Raw genomic sequence first — 10,744 nt, forward strand, 5'->3', positions numbered from 1 at the left:
GACAGACAGGACAAACAACCATTCACACACACACTCACACCTAGGGAGAATTTAGAGAGACCAATTAACCTGACAGTCATGTTTTTGGACTGTGGGAGGAAGCCGGAGAACCCGGAGAGAACCCACCATGCACAGGGAGAACATGTAAACTCCATGCAGAAAGACCCCGGGCCGGGAATCGAACCCAGGACCTTCTTGCTGCAAGGCAACAGCTCTACCAACTGCGCCACTGTGCAGCCCAGTTAAAAATGTAAAAATGCAAAATTGGTTTGAGCTGCCACTTCATGAAGACATGGTATGAAATAGTTTAAACTGATCTCAAAGTTATCTTATTACTGATAAAAATTCATCGTTGATCAGGATTCAGCAGGAGGGGATAAACTCCAGGAAAAGCTTAACTGGTCAAGATAATCATGATTTGTTGTGTGCTGCTCTAAAACATTTCTGAAGCAAACCACATGATCCAAAATGTAAAAGAAGAAAATTATTGCAAATGGTTGACAGTTAGTGTCTCTTTAACATGACATTCTGTAAGTCACTATATGTTCAACATATGTTATGTTATCAAATTTCACATCTGGCTGTTCAAAACAAGTCAAACTATAACAATTGTAAAGAGTAAATATATTGTTTATTTCCTCATATATACCATATGTGTCACTGTAAATTCTCAGTGTGATATTAGAAAATCAGTATGGACAAGAAAGTGTACCATTAAATTTTTCAGTATTAAATAAATGAATTCAAGTCTTATAGCAGTGTAATTTTCAAATCCTGTACAGCGCTTTGGAGTTCATGGCAAGCAGAATCACGCCTGCAAAGACCACAAAAACAGTCAAAAGTTCTTGAAGTAAGTTCAGACCTTTGCCTGTCAGTCTGCTGTCAATTCTCTGCTTCCTTCTTTGGCAAGAAGTGCAAGTAAAGATGGCTTGTCATGAGGTTCTGGGGAACTAAATCGGGACAGAATGCGCATTCAACGGGACAGCTGCTCTGAGGCTCCTGGTTGGCTCCCATGTCAATGGCGTCACCCAGCTCGGGGGTCCACAGGGGCTGCAGGGTGGGATAAATAAAAGGAAATTAGGGTATTTTTACACCTCACTGAAGTAATAACAAGCTGTGTAAGGTATAACTTCCTGCTGCAATAGAGAGAAAACATGAACAGCAGCGGCAAAGAAAAGCAACATAATTCTCAAGTGTTTAATTATCTCCCTCTTTGTCTGAACTAACAAAAACAGCTATTTCTATCTTACATGTATTTGTAGGAGTAGTGGTTAAAAAAACAAAAAAAAAAACAACTTTTAGATCTTACTGTACATAATTCACAATTACGTTTTAAGCATTTACACACATCAGCAATAAAACCCAACAAACCATCATACTTGATCTAAACGGCTTCCATCTGGCTCTCAATTTCAAACCAACATGCCAATTATAAGCAGAGCATCCATGCTCAAGTTAAAAGAAAAAAAAAAAAAAGGAATCGGCAAACATCGCACGGTAATATGTTTAGCCAGGGAGATATTTTTGGGCTTCTCACTGTTTTACTCCTCCATTAGCAGAGACCAATAAGAAACTGATAATTTGCTACTACTTTTCTCAGACCTTCCTCTCTGTTTCTCACCTGCTCGGGTCCCCGCACGCTCTCATGGGAGGGCGAGGAGGATGACGAGTGGGAGGGGGACGTGGGATAGACAAAAGGCAAGGGCAGTTCCACAGGCTCCTCCTCCGGCAGCGTGGGGGAGCCGAGGGGCGGCTTTCGAGCCACCGGCAGGCCGATGTTCCTCTCCGGAGCACTGTTCAGGAAGTCGTATTCACTGTCCGTGGGGGGCGGGAATTTGACACTGAGTTTGGTAAGAGAGTCTACCAAGTCTCTGTCCTCCTGACTGGTGCCACGAGAAGCCAAGGGTGCTGGCAGGCGAGGGACGTCCGCAGTTAACCTCAGAGGTGTAGGAAAGGGGCTCTCTGCCTCTACGGTTCCATCCGTGCACTGGATCGGCATGGAGAAGCGCTGGTCTGGGAGGTGATGGGAAAGCAAGAGATGTTGAGCGTTTTTTTAAGTCAGCATGTTGGTGAATTTTGAAATAGAAATTTGAGAATTTTTATAGTTCACAAAAATGTTTTAAAAATGTAACACTGAATACATCATATGCTGCTATTAGTTTTAGATTTGTTGCACCGACTATTTTGAACAGCCATGTTGAATTATCCAACAAATCATCCAGCCTAGCCTGGTCAGTTGGCTTAAAATTAAAATATATTACTTGTTTTTACTCTTATTAGATTTACTTGTCTTATCAGTGCCCTGTTTTCTGGTTTAACTGTTCCATATGGTTGGAATGATATAAAACTATTTCAATCTTCACTCTTTTTTGAAATCTAAATCTAAGTGGAAATGACATTTTTTATCAGTCAGTGCCCACTAGATTCCACTCACCTGTGTTTCATGTGTTTTGAAAAAGTATTCAAACCCACTGAACTTTCAATTTTTACTTTGCAGCATTACCACAAACTAAAACCTATAAGCACAAGGAGGGCAGAAAATGACATGTGGTTTTCAAATCTGGTTACAAATATAAATCAAACATGATTTCAGCTCCCTTTTCTCAAATACACCTCGCCAAATTGCAGTACAGCCACACATGCAGGAGCACCCTAATTAATAAATAAAGTCATTCTATGTAAGGTCAGTATAACTCCAGCTGTTTGGTGGAAGCCTCAGAGGCTTGTAAAAGACCATTAGTGAGCAAACAGCTTCATGAAACCAATACAAAGTACAACAGACAGGTCAGGGAGAAAGTTGTGAAGAAGTTTAAAGCTAAGTTAGGTTACAGTAATCCAAGCTATGAACATCTCATGTAGTCCTCTTCAAGCCATCATCTGAAAAAGGCAGAACCTAACAACACTTCTATGCGCAACAAATGGCAAGCACTTACACTCCAAACAGATGGACCGGAAAGGTAGATACTATTCATAGAAACAGGTCTATTGGAACTGTTTAGTCGCTGTAAAGACCCACATCACCACATAAAGAGTCCATAAAGTGAAGCACGGTAGTGTCAGCTTTATGCTGCAAGAATGCTTTTCCTCAGTAGAGACAACGAACCTGATCAGACTTGATGGGAAAAGAGAAGAAAGATGAAGCTAGAGACCAACCTTCCATTAGATGATGAAAAAGACTTGAAACAAAGGTTGAGATTCACCTTTTAACAGGTAGGAACAGGTGAAAAGTATAACCATGTGTTAGAATGGATTAAGTCCCAACTTAAATTCAAATCTGCTGTAAAAACCTAACCCCTCCATCCCATTTGACTGAGCTTGAGGTATTTCACAAATACCAATGGGCAGAAATTTTAGTCTCTAGTTGATAGATGAAGCCCTACAAAGTCTTGTCAAAAAAAATAACAACAGGATTGGGAATAAAGTCTGAAAAAGTATTACACTGTTCAAACTTTTCAAAACCTTTTTCAAAGATTTTCATATATATAAATAATTTGCATAATTGTGAAGTTCCCTGCTTCATAATTATGCTATTTTTTTGTGTTGGTCACATTCAATCCCAATAAAATGTTAAAATTTGTAGTGGTAACATAAAATGCCATAACTCCAAGATGTATATTGCTTCATGGCAATGAGCTTGAGATATTTCATTATGCGTGCTGTCTGCTTTAAGAAGCAACCGTTTGAGGAGATTCACTGTGATTTTACATTCATTAATTGTTATTACAGGAGTGAGTAGATTAGAAAAAAAACATTTGAGAATCTTCTGCCAAAAAAATGTTTTACTTTATAATTAGGTCAAAAAAAATTACAATATTTTTTTTTTTTTCCAAAATCCCCCTTCTTTGAAATAAACTGAGATTTTAAATTGGCCCATAATTTAGCAACAGTGGCTGAAAAAGTGAGCGTGTCTGCTAAGGCTGAAGTAGCAGACAAAAGGGTGCTCAGAGCACGAATTAGCCTCAGCTGAGCAGAGTCAAGAGTGTGTGAACGAAAGGAAAGATAGCTGTGGCATCCAAGCAAATGGAGGAGATAAAGGAGGATAAAGGACATTTTAGGAAGGCTGTATTTATTTAAAAAAAGGGGGGAAATAGTTTGACATTACATTTTGGACCACTTTGGGCATTTAATAATATTTCATGAGAAAAACAAATCTTATTTATTTTTAATTTATTAAAAACTAAATTTGAAAAGTTTATACAATGCTGTGTTTTATTCAAAACACTTAAATATCACCATCTTTAGTAATAATGTAAAAGAAAACACTTGTCAGTGTGATAAAAAAAAACCAGTCACAATTCAAAGAAAAGTACCACCATTTTTCCTTGGATTGATTTGATTTGCTTTTCCATACCATCTTTGAAGAGTAATCAGCCATTTATAGTTAAAGAATTTATTTTTTTTGGTTTGTTTTAAAAAGAGAGCAAAAGCTAATACACTTATCAGCTGATGTGACATTTACAAACAAAATTATTTTATGACCCATACAACCCAATTCACAATCGCATCCGTTGCAACTAATTAAGAAAAAATTCCAAGAACAGCATTTCAGCTTAGACTGTGCAAAACTGCTGTCAATATTACCGTTTGTGTTGTCGTAACTTCCGTGCAACCTTTTCAGATGATGTTTCTGTTTTGTAGTCAGCGTCTGGATCTGTCGGAATTTGCCCTGAATTGCTTCAAATGCCACCAACATGTCCTGACTGAGCCCAAGAAATACATAAATAAATCAGACATAAAAAAAAAAAAAAAAAATACATTTGTCAGCTCAGTTGCAGAAAAAAGAGAAATCTTTAGGAGGAGAGGCACGTACTAGTCAGAGCTGCTGTTGACTGTCAAATTTGAGGCACCAGCAACAGTGGCCACATTCCCCTGAAAAGAAATAAATAAATAAAAACACATTTAATTTTTTTAGTCATCATTAACAACAATTATCCAAAGGCCAGGCTGTTGATGCATGTGCCGTTTTATTTATGCATCATGAGTGGGGGGGGGAGGGAACTGTTTCCTGGCTAACTGAAGACCAACCAAAGATGGAGCTGCTGCACTGAGCAGCGATATTATCCTCTAGCACCATCTGGTGAAGTAAAACCAGACAGACACAGCAGGACACATGCAAACACTGGATGGAAAACAAATCACTTGCAGTGCTGTGAAAAAGTATTTATTCCCAGGCAAATTTTTTCAGTTTTTGCTGTAATGTTTAAGTTCATAAAACAAATTTTAATGTCACACAAATATAACATAAGTACATAAAAACAGCAGTTTTCAATTATTTTTTTTTTTATCTAACTGGTCATATGTGAAAAAAGAGATTAGCCTTTTTTTGTCAAGTTATAAGTTTACTGTGATTAACTAAATTCTCTGAGTAGCTGATGACAATTTCACTAGCCACAACTAGACCTGAATAATACCAGGCCTGCAAGAAATTATTGAATTATCTGCCTGACAAAATGAAGTAGACCAAAAGATTACATACTTCAGGATCTGGACAACTAGACAAAAATAACCTCCATAATCATTGGATTAGCCTTGGAAGAGCTCAAACCTTTAGCGAACTGAGATGCTATGGCATAACCTCTAACATGGTCAAAATCCCTGAAATATGACTGAATCAAAACAATCCTGCAAACAAGAGTGGGTCAAATTTCCTACATAGTGCTGCTATGCTGCCAACAGATGGCACAATCAGGTTTACGGACTATTTTCTCCCAGATGACCAGATTGCTTAGATTTTTTATATATAAATTTAATCATCATTGGCAGTTTTTTTTACTTTTTTGTATTGTTCATTTTTCTGACATAAAAATTTGCTTTAAGATCTGAAAAATGTAAATACGTCAAATAAGAAAGACATTGAAGAAAATCTACAAGTGAGCGACTACTTCTCCACAGCACTGTAAGCATGGTAAAGATGCAGAAAACAGCCAGATATGTTTGTTAATTTGATATGTAGCAGCAATTGTTGAACTTCTGATAAATTTTCTAACAGTAACAACTCGTGATTCTGCACAGTAAATGTAAATTCTTCCTGCTTCCTGTTTTACTATCCACGTAATATCACTGAGATTCAATTTCTCTTTCTCTAGTCCAGAGTTCTGCAACCTGTGACCTTTCAGCCCCTCCACAGAAACTGTATTGTAAAAAAAGTAAAGATTATATTGTCTTTATCATTTAGAATAACTCTCATCATTGTTCTGAACTGTAAAGACAATAAAAGAGCTTGTTGTAGCATTTCTGTATGTTTGTGTGATATCTGAAAAGAAATTCTAGAGCAGAATGGTTCTGTTACAGGGGATTTGTCAGTCATTTTATGGCATTTAGCAACAAACTGTGTTTTATCCATTTAAGTTAATTTTTTTTAACTGCTCCACCAAATAAAGTGATATATTCACTAATCTTCTATCTTGTTTTCCCAAAGAACAAAAAGGTTTTGCATCTCAACAAAAATTTTATTTAATGTAGTTTAGTACCAAGGACGTTCTGCATCCATTAAAGGTAAAATGATAAGCATACTAATAAAACAACAAGTATGCCATTACTACATTTAGATACATTTCTACACATTTGATCTAAACTGCAATAAAATTATTCTGCACAAAAGAAGATGGAATTTGCCTTTGAACTCTTTGCGCACAGAGAGGAAGCTGTGAGCTACAGGATGCATATCCTTAATTTTACACACAGAAGAGGTAGGAAGAGCTATAAAGTTGTGGCTGTGAACATACCCGGTACTGTGTCTTCCTACTAGAGGCAGCCGCTTTGAGAAGATGGTTGCGAGGCTCACATTTCATCTCTCCTAAGAGTCAGAAAAAAATGATCAGTGCGATAAAGTACTTGGTGGAAAAGAATAAAGTTGATTCCTTCACAGTTTGTGAATGTAGCTCCAAAATATAACACAACTCAAAGGTAAGTAGTCACAGAGACTAACCTGAGGGTTGCCTTGTTGCTGACAACTCAGTCTCAAGATCAGAAATCAAACGCTGCTGGTCTTCTATCTGCTTTATAAGTTCTTGAGTGTACTGCTCATAATGTTCCTTCTGTAAACACATGGGGTTTGTTATTTCCTCAGACTGCAAACACACACTGTGGCAGTTTTTGCATAAATAAAGCCCTGGTTGAACCCCTCCTTCTGTGCCCTCAGCCCTCAGCCCAACCCCTTTCCCTCTCAATTCTTAGCAACAAGCAGCTCAGTGGGAGGTGCCTACACACCACTCACTAGACTAGAAGGTCTATAAGTTGTATAAAACTTAATTTGGGAAGCAAAACGTAAAACTTTCTCACCCCACCCTCGGAAGAGTTTTTGTTGCCCTCAACGCAGACTGTGTCCTGGGCTGTCAGCCATTTCATCAATATTAAAAACCATAATTTCAAACACAAAAGACAACAAAAATACAGTAGCTTTCAGAGTTCTACATCTTCGTCTTCAACCTTTATTTAACCAGGATAAAACTCCTCGACATCAAAGATCTCTTTCACAAGAGAATCCTGACAATCATACACATTCCCGTTAACAATACCAGGTTTTTATGACAAAAACGTTAAACTTTTTCAACCTTTAATGTGACATATATCGTGTCCAAGTTGACCTAAAAACAAAAAAAAAATAATACTTGTAGGAGAATGTGTAGTTTAATTTATTTTGACTTTAAAAACTAGTTCAGTCGTGTGTAAATTAACTCCAGATCAAGATGCTGCTCCCCCATGTTTGCATATTCTCCCACTAGGCTATTTGTTTTAGCCAGGTCTGAACAATTTCTTGTCTTTTTCATTAACTTTGGCGAAATATCGAGTTTTGCTAAAGTTAGTGTTGCTATAGACAGTTTTTCTCCAACTACTTACGCCTGTCTTCATCGTACCATTGAATACACACCTCGGTCCAAATTTTTCAAATACCTGACGGACATAGATTAAAAATGGTTTTCATTTGTTTATGGCAGAAAATAAAAGAAAAATCTCTGAAGAAAACAAATCATTGGAAAAAGATAATTGATTTTCAAAATAATGTGTCCTTTAGTATTTTACAAAAAGATATATTATGTTTAAAAGTATTATATAATTTTCAATAGTCAGTGGAAAAATCGGCCTGAGGATCCCAGCAATAAAATCCCCGTTATAAATACAAACCATCTTTTTGCATTTTTCCTCTCATATTTGGACACTGCTTGGTGATAAGCTCCAAGTCTTTTGAGATTGGAAGGCCTCTTTACCATCACTCTAATTTTTATCTCCCTCTGTAGACTCTATAGAATACTAATAATGTGAGCACTATTTGATTATTTGTTCAAATTCCTAAAGAGGATAACTTCGAAGTTTATTAGGTACATCAAATTCATCATAGTTTGTGCTAGATGTGTATCTAACAAGACTAAATGTAGAAATCGACCGATCAAAAGATACATGAACAAAATATTTGTTTAACGCTGTCCAGTTTAACAGAATTATTATCCTTTTGTACATATTTTCTGCTGTCAGATTAGTTGTTTAGTTTTTGTTTTTCAGTTGAATTCCACAAAATATGCCCTATTAAACAAAAGGTTTTGAACTTATTTATAGTTAACTTCTTTTTTTCAACACAAAAACCTGGTAATTTGGCAGGGTTGTGAGCCTCATTTAAATCCACAGCATTACAAAGCCTCTCTGACATAGTGCTCTTTTAGTGCAACAGTTGGGCTGCAGTGGCAAAGACCAGCCTATTTAACCAAACATTTGCTTACCATTTTTTGCAACTCCTTTTGAGCATTGTCCTTTTCGATGGAGACCTGGCGATAAGCTTCAAAAGCTTTGTTTAGCTGGTCTCCAATATTCCTGTCCATGCCTTGTCATCACTGTCACGGCAGGCATGAGCCCTATATAATTGAAAACAACTGCTTATAAACATTTTCACAAGTAAAATCTGCAGATTGAGTAGCATTTTCCTGCTTTGTGATGTTTTAGTTTGCATTTGTACACGTTGAAATAACAGAACAATGGAGGAATTAACCTTTAAAGTGTTGCCTAATGTATTGGCAGGCTAAAATAAGCTAAATGTTGCAATAATAAAAAGTCTACCAAACCTGATTGTGTAATCTTACTATCTTCTTACAACTATGTGAATTTTGAATGTGAAACAGTTAAATAATGAATGTGACAGATATTGAATAACAGAGCCTCAACAAACTAATGATAAATAATTTATACCACTAATTGTGTAAATACACAGTTTTTACATTGCTTTCTTTTCTTCTTATCAACAATTATCGCATGTTTAATCGACTTTGAGACAAATACAGCACAAATACAGACAAATACAGTCAAGAAATGTGCAGCTGCGGACTCAAAAACTGGTAATAATGTGATATCTGTATAATTTATTGATCAGTCTCCAGTTAAAACTCCCCATCAGTGACACTCCATACAAACAGTTCCAGGAGTACCTATTGCAACTTGAATGAGAAATATACAACAAAACTTACGCTAAAACCATCCGGGATACATGTCCAACTGGTTACAAAGTGACATTTTAAAAGTGTTTTGCATAGTTCCGTATTCTTTTAACTGGATCTGCATTAGCCGGTGTTTTCAGTAAGGCGACCGAGCAACAGCTCGGCAGATCCATCCGCCTCTCCGCCGGTGTGAGTGTGTTTGCGTGCGAGAGAGCGTCCTCCTTACCTTCACTTGAGTCCCCTATTATTTAAGTCGTATTTGTTGTTTTGACACCACCGCAGCATCGTCGCCCTAATCTTCAGATGCAAAGTTACGAAGCGCTGGAGAGGATATGGCGCTGTATGTTTTACATAGCCCCAGTTTGAGTGGGAACTTCCCTCGGGGAATCCCCCTGCTCTGTAGACTTCCGCCTTGACTCGGCCCGGACCAATCACAGAGTGGTTAACAAGCTGAGGGTTCTTCCAACCTACGCGTCTGCAAACCGACTGTTGTGCATGTGAAAATTGGCCCCAAAGTCGACTTGTGCTTTATTAAGTTTGCCTAAAAATTCACTGTCCCGTTTACAACTGTGTATTCAGCACGATTTTTCAATAGAATAACAAGCGTTTTAATAATGCTAATAAAGCTGCAACAGACATGAACTGTTTTAAGCTTGGAGCTGTTTAATATCTTATGAATGTTCCCAGTTCAACTGTGGAAATACTCAATGTTTGTTATGAGTAACAATGATGCCGCATGCTTTAAATCTTCTACAGCTATAAATCTTCATTGGAAGTTGTTAAACATCGTGATAAAGCCAATTATTACAAAAATTACAACATACTATCTTAGTCTATTCAATAAAATCCAGCACATAAAAAAGCCCTAACCCTATGCAGTCTGCATTAAAAGAGTCCAGAGTTTTTTTTAAAACAAAATCTTCTCTTGTTTTAATTTTTCACGTTTTGATTGGGCAGCTAAGTGAACTTAGCTGCCCAATCAAAACTGACATCAAGTTGAATTTGTTCATGCAGCAAAAAAAACGGGTCATGCATTTTCAGTATGATGGAAAAAGTTTTAATTCCTCCTGAGCATGTTCATGTTTTATTAAGTTACAATCACAAAAGTTGATGTATTTTATGGGCATTTATGTGAGCTATAGATCACCACTGTGCATTAATGTGAAAGGGGAGGGTTTTCAAAATTCCTCACAAATAGAAATCTGAAAAGCATACAACAGGATTCAGTTAGTATTTTGTAGGACCACATTTTACTGCATTTGCAGCTGCAAATCTTAGTAGGATATGTCTTCATACACTTTCCAAAAGTAAGCCACTTAATA

At 37.0% G+C, this 10,744-nt stretch overlaps 1 protein-coding gene across 1 annotated transcript; it reads right to left on the reverse strand.

Moving 5' to 3' along the window:
• Window positions 1–613: 613 nt before the first annotated feature.
• On the reverse strand, window positions 614–9,893 carry tank (TRAF family member-associated NFKB activator). The gene is made up of 8 exons (XM_044132253.1): window positions 9,649–9,893; window positions 8,715–8,846; window positions 6,929–7,037; window positions 6,726–6,796; window positions 4,811–4,869; window positions 4,582–4,700; window positions 1,622–2,013; window positions 614–1,050 (listed from the first exon to the last, which is right to left on the reverse strand). Exons 2-8 carry the CDS (start codon window positions 8,811–8,813, stop codon window positions 883–885), a joined length of 1,017 nt encoding a protein of 338 aa, XP_043988188.1. The 5' UTR covers window positions 8,814–8,846; window positions 9,649–9,893; the 3' UTR covers window positions 614–882.
• Between the last annotated feature and the right edge of the window lie 851 nt (window positions 9,894–10,744).

Source organism: Gambusia affinis, linkage group LG11, assembly GCF_019740435.1.
Source record: "Gambusia affinis linkage group LG11, SWU_Gaff_1.0, whole genome shotgun sequence".
Taxonomy (NCBI): Eukaryota; Metazoa; Chordata; class Actinopteri; order Cyprinodontiformes; family Poeciliidae; genus Gambusia; species Gambusia affinis.

Coding starts and splice junctions, on each gene's coding strand:
- tank (XM_044132253.1), bottom strand. CDS start 8,813: ATGGACAGGAATATTGGAGACCAGCTAAACAAAGCTTTTGAAGCTTAT. Junction 4,701..4,810: donor GTCAACAGCAGCTCTGACTA/GTACGTGCCTCT, acceptor TCTTGGGCTCAG/TCAGGACATGTTGGTGGCAT. Junction 1,051..1,621: donor GCGTGCGGGGACCCGAGCAG/GTGAGAAACAGA, acceptor CCCACCCTGCAG/CCCCTGTGGACCCCCGAGCT.